Source organism: Lepus europaeus, chromosome 8, assembly GCF_033115175.1.
Source record: "Lepus europaeus isolate LE1 chromosome 8, mLepTim1.pri, whole genome shotgun sequence".
NCBI lineage: Eukaryota > Metazoa > Chordata > Mammalia > Lagomorpha > Leporidae > Lepus > Lepus europaeus.
In genome coordinates, this window is record NC_084834.1 from 56,025,227 (window position 1) to 56,045,349 (window position 20,123).

General features: G+C 40.7%; 1 protein-coding gene across 1 annotated transcript in view; it reads left to right on the forward strand.

Annotated features, from left to right (window-relative positions):
• BBS7 (Bardet-Biedl syndrome 7) overlaps positions 1–20,123 on the forward strand; it is a 57,361-nt gene that overhangs the window by 18,988 nt on the left and 18,250 nt on the right. Inside the window, exons 6-10 of the mRNA XM_062199677.1 lie at positions 2,654–2,726; positions 3,073–3,189; positions 4,398–4,528; positions 8,405–8,489; positions 9,674–9,776. Coding sequence (XP_062055661.1) covers positions 2,654–2,726; positions 3,073–3,189; positions 4,398–4,528; positions 8,405–8,489; positions 9,674–9,776 — 509 coding nt within the window. The remainder of the gene's footprint in view (positions 1–2,653; positions 2,727–3,072; positions 3,190–4,397; positions 4,529–8,404; positions 8,490–9,673; positions 9,777–20,123) is intronic.

Genomic DNA, 20,123 nt, shown 5'->3' on the forward strand with positions numbered 1-20,123 from the left:
CCCCTTGTCTTTTTGTGTCTAATAAAAGTTATGATTGGCTAAGCCAGATGCTTCAGATCATTGTTGTTAGTAATAATAGTTACCACTATGTCTTCTTGAGTGTAAATGTACAATCTGTCAGACCTTTAAAGTTTACATGAAAAGCATGTACCAGGTGGATTAATTGGATTATAAAATTGTGCTGATAATGGTTGGTGTAGTTGATCAAAAAGTTTAGGTGTGAATTTCATGCCTCCACAGACTATTTCACTCTTTGAATTTACATTACTAGATGACTCTTTCTTTCTTTCTTTTTTTTTTTTTTTTAAGATTTATTTATTTGGGGCTGGCACTGTGGTACAGCAGGTTAATGCCCTGGCCTGCAGTGCTGGTATCCCAAATGGGTGCCGGTTCAAGACCTGGCTGCTCCACTTCCGATCCAGCTCTCTGCTATGGCCTGGGAAAGCAGCAGAAGATGGCCCAGGTCCTTGGGCCTCTGCACCCGTGTGGGAGACCCAGAAGCTCCTGGCTCCTGGCTTTGGATCAGCTCAGCTCCAGCCATTGCAGCCAATTGGGGAGTGAACCAGTAGAAGGAAGACTTCTCTCTCTCTCTCTCTCTCTCTCTCTCTCTCTGCCTCTTCTTTCTTTGTGTAACTCTGACTTTCAGATAAATAAAATATTTTAAAAAAAGATTTATTTATTTACTTGAAAGTCAGAGTTACACAGAGAGAGGAGAGGCAAAGAGAGAGAGAGGTCTTCTATCCGCTGGTTCACTCCCCAGTTGGCTGCAATGGCTGGAGCTGTGCTGATCTGAAGCCAGGAGCCAGGAGCTTCTTCTGGGTTTCCCATGCGGGTACTGGAGCCCAACACTTGAGTCATCTTCTGCTGCTTTCCCAGGCCATAGCAGAGAGCTGGATTGCAAGTGAAGCAGCCGCGACTCGAACCAGCGCCCATATGGGATGCTTACACTGCAGGCGGCGGCGGCTTAACCTGATCCACCATGGCGCCGGCCCCTAGATGACTATTTTTTAGCATCAGCTGTTTTATAAAAAGAAAAATCCAGTGATTCTGTGAAGATTTTTTTTTTTTCTATATGGGCAATCAAAGTAATTTTCAAGATTCATTCTAGAGTATGAATGATTAATTTATTCCCTAGCCTATGCTTTCAAATATAAGTTGAACAAGGCTTCAGTTCCTATCTAGCTTTGTAGACAATCCATTTCCTAAGAGGTTGCCTCTTTTAACAGTTTAGCACATATTCTTTTGTAACAGTTATGTGTTCATGTCCTTAAAGTGACATTTTCTTTAAAAGCTAAAGCATATGGCTCTCATATGTCATAATGCATATTAAAATTAAATTTTAGTCCTCCGCCTTATGGCGCTAGCACACTGGGTTCTAGTCCTGGTCGGGGCGCTGGATTCTGTCCCGGTTGCCCCTCTGCCAGGCCAGCTCTCTGCTGTGGCCCAGGAGTGCAGTGGAGGATGGCCCAAATCCTTGGGCCCTGCACCCCATGGGAGACCAGGAGAAGCACCTGGCTCCTGGCTTCGGATCAGCTTGGTGTGCCGGCCGCGGTGGCCATTGGAGGGAGAACCAACAGCAAAAGGAAGACCTTTCTCTCTGTCTCTCTCTCTTTCTCACTGTCCACTCTGCCTGTCAAAAAACAAAAACAAAAACAAAAATAAAAAAATTAAATTTTAGTAGAAATAATATAAATAAAATTTAAAAATTAAGGGCAGTATACCATATTGACTCTAATTTTGTAAGTTGTACTTTATTGAATTACAAACCATGGATATTTTTCCCAGGTGAGCCTCAGTACTGCTACTTCATTTTGTAATAGCTTCACAAATACTATGTACTAAATGGCTAGCATTACAAGTAGCAAAACTGAAAAAAGTAAATAAAAGGACCTAATTTGTGGGTTTTGGAAATACCCAAAGGCAAGACCAGACTTTTTCTTAGGAAGCAACTTTGGATTGGCTCAAATGTTTGAATATACTCTAAGTTAAAACTCTTCAGTTAGCACTAGAGGACAGAAGAAACAACTTGTTCCTGGAGAGTTTTTGTAGGAAAACTTAGGCAATCAATATATTTTTAAAACCTATTGAAAATGGAGAATAGGCTAATCCTCCGCCTGCGGCGCTGGCACACTGGGTTCTAGTCCCGGTCAGGGCCTGATTTCTGTCCCAGTTGCTCCTCTTCCAGTCCAGCTCTCTGCTGTGCCCCGGGAGTGCAGTGGAGGATGGCCCAAGTCCTTGGTCCCTGCACCCGCATGGGAGACCAGGAGAAGCACCTGGCTCCTGGCTTCAGATCAGCGCGGTTCGCCGGCCGCAGTGGCCATTGGGGGGTGAACCAACGGAAAAGGAAGACCTTTCTCTCTGTCTCTCTCTCTCACTGTCCACTCTGCCTGTCAAAAAAAAAAAAAAAAAAGAAAGAAAATGGAGAATGCTTTAATGTTTTCTCCTTGATCTTTACATTTTATATATATATATTATTTTCAAAAATGTTAATATATACAAAATTACTAACAAATACAAGTTGATATTTATGACCTAATTTTTTCAGCAGTTTTATTCTAGGTGTTAATAAGAGTGCTGTATTTGAATATTGATGTTATTTATATTATTTAAATTTGTAAACCGTTTGGATTTTTAAATACTTATTCTCCTTTAGGGATCTGATGTGATGTATGAAATTGAAATTCCTGGCCCACCAACTGTCTTAGAACTATGCAATGGAAATGGCGGTAATCAAAATCTCATTTTACCCAATCATCTATATATTATAAAAACATTAAGTGAAACAGGAAATTGTGTATTGAACATGAACTAGAACTTCAGCACTTTTTTTCTAATAACTTGTTGGTAACCAACAATAATGGGTTACTGAACTTTGATTTTCAGTTTCTTCATCTAAAATTAGATGATGGCAAAGGGTTTTAACTTGTAGGGTTAAAAATATGTAAGTGTTCTTCCAAAGTTGTCTTTTTATATTTAAAAAATGAGATTTTTTTATGTGAAAACACTTTAAGTTTAAAGAGAGTTTATGAATTATGGGATAAATGTAGTATGTTTGATTTCAATTGTAAACAGGTAACTCTGGAGAGGACATTTTGTTTGGAACATCAGATGGAAAACTTGGGCTTATTCAGATCACTGCATCCAAACCAATACACAAGTGGGAAATTCAAAATGAGAAGAAGAGAGGAGGTATGCTTTTGTTGTAGTTCAGATTCTGAAATTTCAATGATTATGAAACAAAATAGATTATAGAGTATATAACTCTGTTTTATTTATTCACATTATATAGCAGATTTAGCAACTCATAGAGCCAATTCTGAATTTACCTGCTATTTGTTTGTTATCACATCTGTCATACTGTTGGCATACTAAGTGAGAAATATTGATAGTAATTTGGGATAGACAGGATTTTAAAGGCTAATGTGCATCATTCTTTGCTAAAATCCATTTTTCATGGTCTGAAATAGAGAATTAGTTGGAATCTGGGAGTGCTTGTAATGAGGCAAAGAAAAAATATAGTCTGTGGGTCAGGGAATATTCATATTTCCTAGGGAATTTATCTAGGAGAATTTATTCCCGAATTTGTAGGTGATAAGTTTTTTATTGATACATTCATTTATTGTTTCAACAAATGCTTGTTAGGGGAGGCAGAGTGAATACATAGGTAGCTTCACCTAGTTACCTCCAGAAGATACAAGGGACAAGGCATTAGTGAATGATTGTGGGAAGAGGAAGGCACTTTTAGACTGAGTGGTTAAAGAATGCCTCCTAGAAGAGGTGGAAATTTGAGCTGTGATTGATAAGAAAATGTGTTAGAAATTTGAGGATTTGGGGAAAAGAATGTTCCAGGAAAAGGAAAAAAATCAGTGGAAAGAATTGAGCAGAAGCTAGCCTAGTCTAGGATAATGGTAGCTGGAAGAAGAAAGAAGGAGATCATTTCAGTAAATACTGCAGAGGGAGAGTATATAATTTCCTAGTGGATCTGATATGGGGAGTTGAGAAAAAGAAAGGAAACAAGATGTAGCCTCAATTTTTGGCTTGTACAACTGAGTGATGTAATTTACTGAGCTGGAGAGAAACTGAGAAAGACGTAATCCTAAAGGCATGTGGTGAAGAGAGAAATCACAAATTTTGTTTGGAGCATGGAATGTTTGAGATACAGGTGTGTGTGCAAAGACGCCAATTGGATATATGAGAATGGAGCTCTGGGGCGGAGCCAGAGCTGGAGGGAGCTGTAAACTTGATGTCAATGCCACATATAATGCCCTGGAAAGAGGATGGAAAGAGAAGGGCACCTAATTATGCTCAGAGTCATTTTTTATACCCATTCTGAGTTGGTATATTCTTGACTACAGCCATTAGTTTTTTTTAATAACTATTGTGTATCTTTTTTAAAGGTGTTTTGTGTATTGACAGCTTTGATATTGTGGGTGATGGTGTTAAAGATTTACTTGTTGGGAGAGATGATGGAATGGTGGAAGTGTATAGTTTTGATAATGCAAATGAGCCTGTTCTACGATATGATCAGGTGAGTTCATTAGAAGAATACTATATATGCTTATTATTCAACAAATTATTATAGAGATGATTAATAGCTTGAATTTGAAGTGAAAATATATTAAAATCTTGTGCTTGGTTTAAAATATCATTATTTTTATTTTATCAAAATCTTCAAAACTACTCAAGTGTGTGAGTAATAGACTATTATCTTCAAGCTGAATAATAAATTATTCTTTCATTATACTTTAGAAATTATTATAAATTTTAAAAGCATTAAATGTTTTACCTTAGTTTCTATAATATATAACAACACATTATGGGAATAACATTTGTATTTTTTGGTAACATAAGTGAGGCTTTTTTTTTAAGATTTATTTATTTTAAAGGCAAGTTACAGAGAGGCAGAGAGAGAGGTCTTCCATCTGCTTGTTTACTCCCCAAATGGCTGCAATGGTTGGAGCTGGGCCTGTCTGAAGCCAGGAGCTAGGAACTTCTTTCAGGTCTCCCAATCGGGTGCAGGGGCCCAAGCACTTGGGCCATCTTCTATGCTTTCCCAGACCGTAGCAGAGAGGGAATGAAAGTGGAGCAGCTGGGTCTTGAACCGGCACCCATATGGGATGCCAGCACTGCAGGTGGCAGCTTTACCTGCTAAGCCACAGCACTGGCCCTGAGACTGTTGTTTTAAAACAAAGTTTAGGAATGAACTTCCTATCATTAGGATAGTGTCAGAAGTATCCTTAAAGTGTGAAAAGTAGAGTTTACTTATAGGTACTCAAAGGCTAGCTGTATGAGAAAAAATTAGATAGAGGTAAGTTTAGTTTGCAGACTTTAATGTGATTCCATTTATTTATGCTGAATTTATTTATTTATATAGAGAAGCATGCTAGTGTAAATTTAATCTTTCATTTTCATAAACTGGTGTTCTGCAACCCAGGGCTTCCACATCTTGCTTCATGCAGGATCCTTTGAGACTTGTTTTTAGGAAAAAGGAAAAAAAAAAAAGAGAAAGAAAAAAGTCAGGGACAGGTAATGGATTTAACAGTCAAGATGCTGCTTGGGCTGCCTGCTCCCATAATGTAGTGTCTGAGTTTGAGTTGTGGCTCCACTTCTGGTTCCAGCTCTCTGCTGATTTGCACCCTGGGAGGTAGTAGTGATGGCTCAAGTTAATTGGTTCCTGCCATCATGTGGAAGACCCAAATTGAGTTCTGGGATCCTGGCTTCAGCCTGGCCCAGCCCTGGCTTATGTGGGATTTTGGGGAGTGAAACAGCAGATGGGAGAATCTCTCTTTTTCTGTGTATCTGCGTCTCATTGCAATAATCAGGGCTGTTATTATGATTAATAATTGTTTACTTAAGCTTGTATATTTGTCTTAATTATTTATGTAATGCTAATTATAATTATAGAAATTGCTTATGCATACAGCTTTATGATCACAGAATATAATTTAAATTTATTTTTTTGGTTATAGAGAAATATGAAGAAATATAAAAGAATTTGAAACATATTAGTACATTGTATAAACATAAAAGCACATGGGAAAAGTGCAGTGAAAATAAAAGTTCAAGGAGAAAGAAATAGCAATGTAAAATTTCAGGTTTTAAAGAAGGATATATTTCTCCAGTTTTTAAGTCAATGACTGTATGTGTAAATTTGTACTTTAGATTCACTGAATATGATTAAAAGATGTTATGGTTTAATTTTAAAATATTGCTTACAACTTCCAGGAACTGCATTTCTTGTAACTGTTTAAAGTTGTGATGAAAAATACAGATGTTTAAAATATGTAGGACAGTACATAGTTTTGTTCATAATTACTTTAGTGGGAACATGAACAAAAAAATTTTTGAAGATTTCCAGTGTATGTTAAGTAAACCAGGACACTTGTCAAAAATGAGCCTTTTTTATTGTAAAGTAAATTAGGTAACCCACCCTAAAAAAATGAAACTTTTTGTAAATTATAATAAAACTTTTGTTACTTGAGTCTCAGGTAAGTAGCCTCAAGAATAACCAAGATAGCTTTGCAGAACAGCTCAGAGGTTTTCTCTATAGAGTAGGTAAAGAGAGCCAGCTTTTTGTTTAGTTTAATACAAGTGTACGTTCCTTCTACCACCTGCTTTAAAATATTGGTTCTCAGCCATGCCTGACAGGAATTACCTCTCAGAGTTTTTCCAGACTACTAGTCAAAGCCTGTTAGTAGGTTGCTAATGCAGTTTTAAAAATTTTAGTAGAATAGATTAGAATATATCAGAATGTAACACTGCCTTGTAAGTTTATTGTTGTGTGTGTTCATGTGTGAATATATACCAGATTGCAATATAAATTTTATTGCTTGCTTTCCAAAAATCTTGAAAGTTGGTGGCCTAGAATGCTTGTTAAAAAGACATATTATGGAGCCAGTGCTGTGGTGTTCTGAGTCGCTGGCATTCCATATGGGCATGAGTTTGAGTCCTGGCTCCTCCACTTCCAATCTGGCTCCTGCTAATGTGCCTGAGAAGGCAGCAGAAGATGGCCCAAGAACTTGGGCCCCTGTGTCCACCTGAGAGACTTGGGGCAAGTTCCTGGCCCCTGGCTTTGGATTGGCCCAGCTATGGTCATTGTGACCTTTTGGGGAGTGAACCAGTGGATGAAAGATTTCTCTTTGTCTCTCCCCTTCTCTCTCTGTAGGTCTGCCTTTCAAAAAAATAAATGAATCTCAAAAAAAAAAAAAAAAAGACATATTGGTTGACTCATCTAAGACATGCTTGGGAGGGAACTATTGCTTGGAAGATGATACTGTAAACCTTGAACCATCTGAAAAACTTGATTTTTCTCAAAGTAGCAGATTCATATAGGCTTATTTTAGGCTGTCTATTATTCACCTGAAAGATTCAGAGAAAATGCATTAGATTATGGAATTCAGATGGTAGACCAAACTTACTGGCAGTTTTGCTTATAATTTTTTATAAAAACTTCTTTATAGAAATAAAACTGTTTTTGCTTATTAGATGATTTTTTTTAATTTTTAATTTTTATTTTTAATTTTTTTTGACAGGCAGAATTAGTGAGAGAGAGACAGAGAGAAAGGTCTTCCTTCTGTTGGTTCACCCCCAAAATGGCCGCAACGGCCGGCGCGCTGCGCTGATCTGAAGCCAAGAGCCAGGTGCCTCCTCTTCCCATGCGGGTGCAGGGCCCAAGCACTTGGACCATCCTTCACTGCCCTCCTGGGCCACAGCAGAGAGCTGGACTGGAAAAAGTGCAACCAGGACTAGAACCCGGTGCCCGTATGGGATGCTGGTGCAGCAGGCGGAGGATTAACCAAGTGAGCCACGGCGCCGGCCCCGCTTATTAGATGATGTTTTAAAAGAGATTTATTTTATTCATTTGTAAGGCAGAGTTACACACAGAGAGGGAGAGACAGAGATTTTCTATGCTCTGGTTCACTCCCCAAATGGCCAAAACAACCAGGGCTGGACCAGGCCCAATCCAGGAGCCAGGAGCTTCTTCTGGATCTCCTACGTGGATGCAGGGGCCCAAGCACTTCCACCCAAGCGCTTCATCTTCTGCTGCTTTCCCAGGCACATTAGCAGGGAACTGGATAGGAAGTGGAGCAGCTGGGACCCTTATGGGATGCTGGCATCATTGGTGGTAGCTTTACCTGCTATGTCACAACTCCAGCCCCTTCTTAGGTGATTAAACTGGATGGTACACACAAATATACTAGTCATTTTGAATCTTCTTTCTCAGATTTAAAAACACTAGAAATTTCTGGCATTTGTTTAAGATATTTGTCTTTCTAATCTCAGTATCTACATATAATAAATATTAACTATATGTTGAATGTCAGGAGACATGTTAATAATTTTTGTGGCTTTAAAGTGAAACATTTAGGTATTAATGACATTATTGGGCTTGGATTTATTTCAGGTGTTGTCTGAAAGTGTCACGTCTATCCAAGGAGGTTGTGTAGGGAAAGATGGCTATGATGAAATCGTGGTGTCTACATATTCAGGTAAAGTAAGTGATAATAGATAGTTCAAGAAAGAATCAATAACAAAAAATAATTAATTTGATAAATTGCTTTTGATGATTACTTTTAAAAAAATCTATTTGTTTGAAAGGCAGAGTTAGAGGGGGAGAGAGACAGAGACATTCACTCCCTGAATGTCTGCAATGGCTGGGGCTAGGCCAGTCTGAAGCCAGGAGCCAGGAGCTTCTTCTGGGTCTCCCACATGGGTTCAGGGGCCCAAAGACTGAGCCAACTTACTCTACTTTCCTGGGCGCTTTAGCAGGGAGCTGGAGTAGTTCAGGGCTTGAACTGGCTCCCATATGGAATGCCAGCACTGCAGGTGTAGGCTTAACCTTCTATGCCACAGTATCCGCTCCTGAATAAGAGTGTGTATCCTGTTTCAGTACCTTTGAAAATTAAGTGATTTTGGGGGGAGGGAGGGTTTAAAAAGAAGAATTTACTGAAATTAATAATAATTAAAACTTGATTTTTATGAGTAGCTAATTTTTGCATTTCACAGTAGGTGTGTGAGAGCTTATATTTCCATGAAAGTAATTTTCAAAAGACTTTTTTTTTTCTTTTTTGTGAGAGACGGAGTCTGCTCCTTCCCCAAATGCCCACAACATCCATATTGTGCTGAGATTGGACTCAGGTGCAGGCATCATAATCCAGATCTCTTATGAGATTGGCAAGGATTCAATTACTTGAATCATTGCCGCTGTCTCCCAGGGCTTGCATTGGCAGAAAGGTAGAGTTAGAAGCCAAAGCCAGGAATCGAACCTAGGCACTCTGTTATAGAATGTGGGCATCTTAACCAATATGCTAGACACCTACTCCTAGCGATTCTTATTTATTAGCTATTTTCGAATTTGCTGCACTATGTTGGCTTTTTCCAACCTTGAAAAACAATTTGAAATTGTCAAAAAGTAAAAGATTCCTTTAATCATAGTATTACAATATTTCAGGCAAAGAAGGAATACTAGAACAAAAAAACCTAAGTAATTTCTTTATGGTTTGGATGTTTTTCAGCTTTGATTTTGTTTTCTGAAGAAGTCCTAGGGCTAAATTAGTTTGTTGGTGATGGACAAAGGGGCATATATATTAGCGTTTCTGCTATATAATGTGTAATGTAACTTTTTTAACACTAGAAACACTAAATGATGCAGGATTGTGATTCATCTCTGCAGGCTGGGTTACAGGTCTGACAACAGAGCCCATTCATAAGGAAAGTGGACCAGGAGAAGAAGTAAAAATTAATCAGGAGATGCAGAATAAAATTTCTTCTTTACGGTAACTTTGAATTTTTTATTTACTTTTTAAAATTTCATCTCATGGAGTGTGTAGTTATTGCTTTTTATTATTTATAGATGTACCATGTTTTATTAGAAGAAATGATACAATAATCACCTTCTAAAGTGAATGTTTGGGGCTGGCTTTGTGATTCAGTGGGTTAAGCTACCGCCTGGGACACTGGCATTGAATATGGGTGCGAGTTTGAGTCCCGGTTGCTCCACTTCTGATCCAGCTCCCTGCTAACACATGTGGGAAAGCAGTGGAAGGTGGCCTAAGTCCTTGGGCCCTTGTACCCAAGTGGGAAACTCAGAGTTCCAGGCTCTTGACTTTGGCCTGGCCCATCCTTGGCCATTGTGGCCATTTGGGGAGTAAACCAGCAGATGGGAGATATCTCTGTCTTTGTCTGTCCCTCTCTTACTCTACTTTGCCTTTCAAATAAATACATAAATCATTAAAAATAATTAAAGTGAATGTTTATGGATTTGAAAAAATAAGGGCCAGCGCCGTGGCTTAACAGGCTAATCCTCCGCCTTGCGGCGCCGGCACACCAGGTTCTAGTCCCGGTTGGGGCGCCGGATTCTATCCCGGTTGCCCCTCTTCCAGGCCAGCTCTCTGCTATGGCCCAGGAAGGCAGTGGAGGATGGCCCAAGTGCTTGGGCCCTGCACCCGCATGGGAGACCGGGAGAAGCGCCTGGCTCCTGGCTTCGGATCAGCACAATGCGCTGGCTGCAGTGGCCATTGGAGGGTGAACCAGCGGCAAAAAGGAAGACCTTTCTCTCTGTCTCTCTCTCACTATCCACTCTGCCTGTCCAAAAAAAAAAAAAAAAAAAAAAAGAAAAGAAAAAATAAGAATTGTGTAATGTTTTGAAGTTAGAAATATACTTTTTCTAGAAGTGCATTTTCTGTATTGACTTTCTTAGGTCAAGAATTATATTTTAAATTGTTTAGCTGTATATGGTTTTGTTGTTTTTCACAAACATTAGAAAGGAAGCAAGACAGATGGCTATTTTTTATGAACTCTTGTTCAGTGTTCCCGTGGACCCTTCTGAATCTGTAACTGTGGCTTATTTGTTGTCTTACTGGAAGTGAGTAATGTTGGCTCCTTAGATGCAGGGATTGCTTTCATGGCCTGCTCAACCTGACATGTCCTACAAAAAAGGACCCAAGACTCATGTAAATTGCTTCATACAATGATGTGACAGTTGCTGAATTTTTTTTTTTAAGTATTTATTTGAAAGTTAGAGTTAAACAGAGAGAGGAGAAGCAGAGAGAGAAAGAGGTCTTCCATCCACTGGTTCATTCCCCAATTGGCTGCAATGGCTGGAGCTGTGCCGATCTGAAGCCAGGAGCCAGGAGCTTCTTCCGGGTCTCCCACATGGGTGCAGGGGCCCAAGGCCTTTGGCCATCTTCTGCTGCTTTCCCAGGCCATAGCAGAGAGCTGGATTGGAAGTGGAGCAGCTGTGATTTGAACTGGCACCCACATGGGATGCTGGCACTGCAGGTGGCATCTTTACCCACTATTGCCACAGTGTCAGCCCCAGTTGCTGAAACTTTAAATGGCCGCTCTTCCAACTTCACTCCTTGCTGAACCTCTTAGGTGAATGAGGGCTGATTTTTTTTGTGTGTGTGTGATAATTGAAGGTTACAAAGACTTTTAAGGCAGTAAAAATCACAAGTACTAGTAGCCCAAGTCATTTCACCAAAGCCACTGGGAAAGAAAACTCTAAATGTTCATGCAAATAAGTACACCAGATTCTTTCAGGATATCCAAGTTCATGCAGCAAGGATATTAGGTCAAATTAATGATTACTGTCTCACATCCTCAATGTAATTCCTTTTATTTATAACCAAATTACCCCCTCATGATTCCACTGGAATGTAAACTCCATGAGAAACTTATTTCTGTTCTATTTGCTCAGCACCTGGAACAGTGCTAGATACATATGAATAAATATGTAATATTTGGCAGTATTTCTTCAGTAACTTAATCTTCTTTCTTTATTGCACAAATCCCTAATAAGCTTCTTCCCATTATTTTCCCCCTGGGTTGGGGCCAGCTTAGCTAAGTCTCATGTTATTCTACCTCAGTTACTGTTTACTTCATTTGCATGTGGATTTCCCCTTTAACAGGAACTACACTAAGCAATGTGTGTGCAGTCCAGTCTCAACACTTTGTAGAACTTGAGCTGTGCCACTCACTGACTCATGATCCTTGCTATAGTCCTCAAATTGTTAATATTCTGGAGCTTCTTCATTCTGCCTTTCCCTCCTACTGTCCTGCATGTTGACTGGCTTCACGTTTTGTTTCTTCTCATAAGGTCTTCTGCCATATTAGTTTCTCTTCTAATTAGTGCAGTTTCTCTTCTATAGCCAGATTCGTGTGTTAGAATTAATTATTCGCATCCTACCTTGATACTTACAGCTCTATTTGTTTTGTCGGCATGGGAATGAGTAGATGCTTTGATTTTTGGATTAGAAATAAATAATGTGTAATCATTTGGTCAGTGATAGAAACAAAAATCTTGTTCCTATTGGTGTTATAGTATTAGCCTAGCCAGTAAAAACATATTTTGCCAAACATAAGTATCTCAAATTTTTGTAAACATTATAAGGACGTCATATTTTTTTTTAACTTTTATTTAATGAATATAAATTTCCAGTGTACAGCTTATGGATTACAATGGCTTCCCCCCCCCCCCCATAACTTCCCTCCCACCCGCAACCCTCCCCTCTCCCGCTCCCTCTCCCCTTCCATTTGCATCAAGATTCATTTTCAATTCTCTTTATATACAGAAGATCAATTTAGTATAAAGATTTCAACAGTTTGCACCCACATAGAAACACAAAGTGAAACATACTGTTTGAGTACTAGTTATAGCATTAAATCACAATGTACAGCACATTAAGGACAGAGATCCCACATGAGGAGCAAGTGCACAGTGGCTCCTGTTGTTGACCCAACAAATTGACACTCTAGTTTATGGCGCCAGTAACCATCCTAGGCTGTCGTCATGAGTTGCCAAGGCTATGGAAGCCTTCCAAGTTTGCCGACTCTGATCATATTTAGACAAGGTCATAAAAGACAGAGTGAGGATAGTAACCAATGATCCTAAGAGTGGCATTTACCAGGTTTGAACAATTATACAGTGTCGGAGGCCACCCGACAAACCACACGGCGACACGCAGCACTCAGTCAATTCATCACCACGTTTATTGCCTCATCGCGTTCCAGGCCAAAGTAGGGGGCCCGGCGAGAGGGACTGAAGGCAGTCTCCCTGAAGAAACTCTTCAGCCTCCAGCCCTGAGCACACAGAAAGACAAGGTTATATACCCCAGACCCCATACAGATAACATTCATTGTGTGCAATCATGCATAGCACAGGAACAGAGCAAGTTTACAAAGTAGCAATGGTCAGGGTACAAGCTCTGCAGATAGAGCAAAGAACATCATAGACCTTCATCAGAAGTCACATCCTGCCTGTAGGAATGTGGGATGAAAAATCTGTGCCTTCGGCCATCAGGACAATAAGCACAGGAAACAGGATTAGATAAGGGACAGCCTCAGCCTGCTGCATCTCATGTCGGGCCAGGGCCACTGGCCCCGACATCTCCCCCTTCTTGTTTGTACAAGAATGGCCTGGTGTTTATGGTAACCGGTGTCTACAATGTCCAGAGGGCCGCGGGAGAGGGCCCATCCCCGACAAGTCCCTCGCGTTAAACGCTGAATGGCGTGGACTGGTGCCTGTCTTAGGTGCCCCGCAGCGCTTACTCTGCTTACCCGTCATCAAGGATATAGGAAGCATGTCCTGCCCTCTGTCTTAGGTTGCTAGAGAAGCCTGCGAGTGCTTACCCGTCATTGACTACCGGTCCACCCTAAGAACAGTGTAGGAGCAAGCGTTCAATGAGGCAGTTAGGAAGAGAGAGACCGAGGCTTCCACAGCATATCACATACTGCAGCCCCCTGTTTTAGAGTGTCCTAGAGGGTATGTACTGTCCTTTTGATAGCCTCTCTGTTTGCGCACATTGGAACGGTGGGAACGTTTGGTTGTTTTACTTCACATTAGTCTACAGGCAGAGCTAGGCAGGCAGGCAGAAGACAGCGGTTGTGGAGGCCGGCTCCCCACAGCTCCTTTTTTTACTTTAGGACCAGCGCCTGTCTTAGACGCCCCTGAGCAGAGTGGCAGCTTACCCGTCTTTGCCAGAGGGTCGACTTGCATGAGCAGTCTCAGCCCTCCGCTGTCTTAGGTTGCATGCCATCCCTCAAGGCACTTACCCGTCTCTGGCTACTGGTCCAAGAAACCAAGAAACACCTGCTGTATTGCAAGGGAGGGGGGTTTTGTAGCGATGATTTCGAATGGGGACCAAATATCTGTGTCCAGTTGTGTTAAGAACCCAAATCTCTTGCCGTAGTTCATGCAGCAAACGAGTGAAATTACTATTCCAGGTATGGTTTAAGGTGGCACCTAAAGAGCGAGACAAATTAGCAAGACGAGTATAGTTATGCCAGGGAAACGGAGTAGCGCAAAGCGCGACAGATTGAACCAAGCAGGGGGTTCCCCACATCCCCGTCTAAGATTCAGTTCTTCCTGGAGAACGTTGACCCGTTGGTTTAGTAATAAGATTCCTGAATGGATATGCTGATCCACTGCCACTCGGAGCGTTCTTGTTTGATCATTCTTCTGGAGCATGGGAATAGGTGACCTTTTTTCCTTTTAGGAATTTCACAAGCCAAGACTGACCTTGACTTGTCTATGACTTGTTTATGGGCTGCCTACATCTCCCCCTTTTTTTATTTAATTGAGAATGGCCTCTGTCTTAGGTTGCCCTCAGTCATCTCTGTCCTTACCCGTCATTGGTAACTCTGGCAGTTTGGCCTAGAGCCCTGTCTTAGGTTGGTACAGGATGCTGAGCGTCTTACCCGTCTCTGAGTACCATTCCAGCCCAACATTAGGTGAGAGATGAAACATACAGCCAAATATTAATTATTTGTGATTACAAATAATGATGAATGTCAGTTCATACAGACTGTAGTGAAGTCAGCATAAAATGCAGAACACACAGAAAACATCCCATACCAAGTAGGAAAAGCAGTAGTGGTCCAGTCAACATTAATAACCAATGAATCCATTGAAACCCTCCAAATGTTAGGGGGTTAGTAATAAACATGGTTTGCATTTTACTCTTAAGTTTATCAATAACAGACTCTATATATGGCACATTGTTAGTAATGTTAAAACAACATTTTCCTGTTACAGATTTACAACTTATATGATTTTTTAACATCAAGTAATTGTTAGCTGCATGGTTTAAAAGTACTCCTGAGTGTACTTGATCCAATTATTTGGCTATATTGGACAGTCCAGTAGCAGTAAGATTAATTGTTTTGGTCACTGAATATGCAAGCCTTCACAGTCCACGGTTATTTCCAAAGGCCAGTCCAGGAACACTTACTACTGGTACAGCCATGGCCAGGGCAGTGTTTTGTCCTATTAGGATGACGTTGCCATTACAGTCTTTAGGTGAAGCATGCTGCCGACGCGCTCTATCCGCCACTGTAAATACAGATGTCAGCATCGGGGCCACACAGTCCAGGGAGCAATTGCAGAAGTTATCAGAGGCTAACGATGTGAAGGCATATTTGCTACATAAAAAAACCCATCCCTTAGGAGTCCATGTTTCATACCAGTATTGGATTAGGTATATATTATTGATTGGCGATAGGATTCCTTTATTTTACCGATTGTAAAACCTTAATAACTTGTGGAGGCTGTGCACTCCGTAACTTGTCATTCCAATTTTTACTCAATCCTGAGCAGAGAGCCCATTCCTTTGCCAAAGAGGCGAACTGAGGGTCTTTTTAGCCAGAAACATTACAGGTTACACAGGTAACTTTAGTTTTTCTTTTAAAGAAAGGCATTGCTTTGTATACTTGTAGATTCCGTTGACTACACCAATTTGTGACAGCAAATTATTTTTTAGCTGTCTGCTGTGCACAGACTTAGTTTTAGTTTAATCTGCAAGAAATACGCTGCAAGCCTTATAGTGCACACTAAAGTTATTTAGAAGAAAGATGGTAAAGGAGTATAGATTGTTGCAATAAACATGGCTCCATTGCTTTAATAATACTATAGCAAGACGGTCCACTGATTCCTGTTGGGAGGGCCTGAGACTGGCCCCACTTTCAGTTTTTTGAACTCTGTTTTTTAATGAATTACCTTCTTTATCAGTTTTGGAGTGACAATATTGGCCCAATGCCTTTCCCTTTAGCACTGGGGGAAAATACCAGGAGGAGCCTTATTTTGATTTTTGACTTTTGGACACTTTTTGTACACGTTTCTGTTGTTTACATTTATAGCACTCTTATTCATTGGGCATAGCCCTCCTTGATAATTTTTGTAATGACATACCATGTAGAGTGGCAGGTCCTGAATGTCCTGTTTTTAAGTGAATTTATTTTGTTAATTTTTTATGCAAGGGACTGTCACAGAACACCTCAGTCATAGTAGCCAATTGATTTATGTTTACATTGTACTTACGTTTAGTAGAATTTATAGTGTTGTGGGCATCACTAGGCAATCTTTACAAAGCACCGGAAAAGAATCCATACTGAGAATCAGACATTATTAGTAATCATTACAGGCATGTTTAACATTTAGCTTGACTGTGTGTTCCCCTGGGATGAAGCAGTAGTAGCAGAGGCTTGTTCTGGCTCTCTCTTAAAGTCTCCAAGGACAAGGGTGGCTCATCGCCAAGATTTTAGGCAAGCAGTGCGTCCTGTCCCGGATCTTGGCCAGAGAGCCAAGACACGAAGCATGCCCACCTGTTTATCAGAAACATTTCTTTATCCTCCTCCCCAGGAACTGGCCAGGCTCCCAAGGAGCAGGAGAAGGTCATTTGGCAACAAAGTTACTTGTCCACCAGAGCTGAACCTAGATACAAGCCTCTTCATTTCAAAAATTTGTCCTTACATTTGGCCCTAGGGCTGCATTGAGAGGTAGACATAATTAACACATTATAAGAATATAATACAAATTTTTCATACAAGTATATATCCAGCAATCAAACACAATAATACTCAATGTGTTTTAAGGGTAAATTGAAACATAACTGAGGGAGAATTAGCTTCTTGGGCACCCATGTCAGGGACATAAAAAACAGTACCATTCCAATACAACAACTCAAGCTGCTGCAGACAGCCTGAGAACTGGCTAGACAATCCCATGGCATGGAGATCTGAGGCACTGTTACTTGTTAAACAGACATGTTGAGGCGCACACAGTCCAATTAACAAATGTGCTAACATTTTGCAGTACTCTGAAATTAGTGATTTGGGTTTCATTAAATATTTGTAACATCTCTTTTTGATAAGACAACAAATTTTTCAGTGGATGGAACACGGTGGGTAACCATTTAGCCATAATGATAGTAGCCTCTTACTATCTGTAATTGTTACATTTTTGTAGGTTTGTGCAATCTTAACTACTTGTGGCATATTTTGATTTACATTTTTTTTTAAAGCCAACCACGCATAATCTGCCCAAGCATTCCTATCAATAATAAGGGTAGAGTTAGTACATAATACAAAAATAGAATGGGTAGTCCGGACACTTTGACACTGCTTGCTTTGTTTCTTTAAATATACATTTTCCATAGTTATGGCTTAGAGGGGCTCCTGAGAAATTTTTAGTCTTTTAAGTCCTACATGTGCCAATTGCTCCCTCCTTTCTCCTGCAACCGGCGTCCCGGCGCTTTTTAACAAGGCCTTTATATCCTTGTCACATTTAGATGTGACTGTATATTCCCCATGGGCAATAGGAGAGGCTCCCCGGGCAAAGCCCTAGTCTGCCACGCCCTACTCGTGCTTATGTGCCTCCCTTGTAATCCCTACGGCCTGCTACCGCCGCAGCCTTCCCTCTTACAGAGGCTTACCTGTGGATGAGATGAATCCGAGTCACGGCACCAGCTGTCGGAGGCCACCCGACAAACCACACGGCGACACGCAGCACTCAGTCAATTCATCACCACGTTTATTGCCTCATCGCGTTCCAGGCCAAAGTAGGGGGCCCGGCGAGAGGGACTGAAGGCAGTCTCCCTGAAGAAACTCTTCAGCCTCCAGCCCTGAGCACACAGAAAGACAAGGTTATATACCCCAGACCCCATACAGATAACATTCATTGTGTGCAATCATGCATAGCACAGGAACAGAGCAAGTTTACAAAGTAGCAATGGTCAGGGTACAAGCTCTGCAGATAGAGCAAAGAACATCATAGACCTTCATCAGAAGTCACATCCTGCCTGTAGGAATGTGGGATGAAAAATCTGTGCCTTCGGCCATCAGGACAATAAGCACAGGAAACAGGATTAGATAAGGGACAGCCTCAGCCTGCTGCATCTCATGTCGGGCCAGGGCCACTGGCCCCGACAATACAGCATTAAGTGGGGAAGAGGACCATCAGTATACACATGTTGGGAGTAGAGCCATTGGTGGTAGAGTAGAGGTTATGATTACAAAGGAATGAGGCCCAAGTGCACTAGACAGGGCCTAGAACAAAGGACAGAGTCATTATTAGAGGAGCTAAGAAAGGTGCTGTCTAAGCTACAAGTAATTTTTCTGATTGAGAGGCAAATAGAACCTGATAGAAGGGGCTTGATAATAATCTGGTGGGCTTTAGGCCTTGTAAATTCAGAGGCCCAGACCTATCTATCTCTTCACATGGGGTATATCCTAAGGGAGGTGTGAACCTCCTAGGGGAAGGCACTCTGTTGACTCTCATGACTTGGCTGGCCAGGTAAAGGCAGGTGGCATCTCTAACAAGAAATTTACAGTTCTGCCTGCAATGTTGCTGACCCTACTTGACCATCCCCCCAGCTGCAGTGGTCACTTTGGAAGTTGGGCTGAGTGAAGGGCTTTTCAGCTTAGAGCCAATAAGATCTGTGGCTCTGACCTGGGCATCCTTTGACTCCAGGGCAGGTCCATTTCCAGTGATCCAACTCTTGGCAGAGCTGCCAGGGCTCTTCACAAGCTGACTTCTGCTGAAGCCCAGGCTTACCACATTGAAAGCCACTGCAGTGGACTGGCCCGTTGGGTCTCCTTGAGGGCAGATCACTGTACAGATCAGCCATTAATAGGCCTGCCACCCATTGCTTCTGATGCCGAGCTTTCTTTTCCTCCTGGTTTGTGTTAAAGCAGACCAGAGGATGCAAGTCAAGGGAGTGCCCGTTTCCCATCTCTAATCTTCGGTGGCCTGAACTACAAGTCTATAGTCACAGGCATGTTCTGTAGTAGTTTTTCTAAGGTAGACAATGCCCATGAGGAAAATTATATTCTCACTTTAAAACTTTCTTTCCCTTTGGTCTGAAAGGGAGGTTTTTTCTACTTACTGTATACTTCGCTGATGGCGAAGTGAATCTAGCTATGAGATTATTATTTGAGTTCTTATTTTGGCTATGCTATTGCAGAAAAATGTTAGCCATCTCTTTTATAAGGTCTAAAGATTAAATTGTGCATCCTACAGATTCCTTCATAATAGAATTAGTTTCCTACCTTGAAGAGAATAGAGAAATGAAAGAACAAGTTGGGCTTAGAATAGAGAAATGAGGGAGCAGGTCCTAGATCGCTTGCTGACAATAGCAATATCACATGAATACTTAGCAAACCGTTTCAACCATTAGATAACAACTTAAGAAAACATTTACCAGAAGGTCCAATGCCTTCTATAAATTTTAAGAATCATGTATTTGAAAACACCTCTTAAATATCTAACATGGTGTAGTTTGTTTAGCCAGTAAACTTAAGCACAATCATCTAAAATGTTTTTAGTTTCTTTCTACCAACACGTCTAAAACATATGATACACAGATTCAGGTCCCACAAATTAAAATGTATCTTTGATTGATTTTAGCAGCTTAAATTTATGGACAATCTTATCTATAAGCCATTTAAAATAAAACTCTTAATAAAATTTCCCCATGTGGACATACAATATGTACACACATATAATATAGCATAATAGACCAATATAGCAATTTTAATAATAGCTTTTAAAATCTTTAACTCTTTTTGTAGATTGCCAATTGATTTGAATTGCTTTTTGTTTTTAGTAACCTCAGTTAACCATACTTTCTCTCAGTTGGTACTGTTAATACCTTATTGGCTTCATCTGTTTACAGAGCCATCCCAAAGTACTGAATACAATAAAAGTGGCTGGAAAAAGTCCATAGGAACCTATAGGAGGACAGCTAAACACAGAACCAACAACGCTTTAGTTTTATGAGCAGCACATCATATATAACTGTGGATGACAAAAGACTTTAAGTCGCCATGTTTAAAATTATAAACTCATC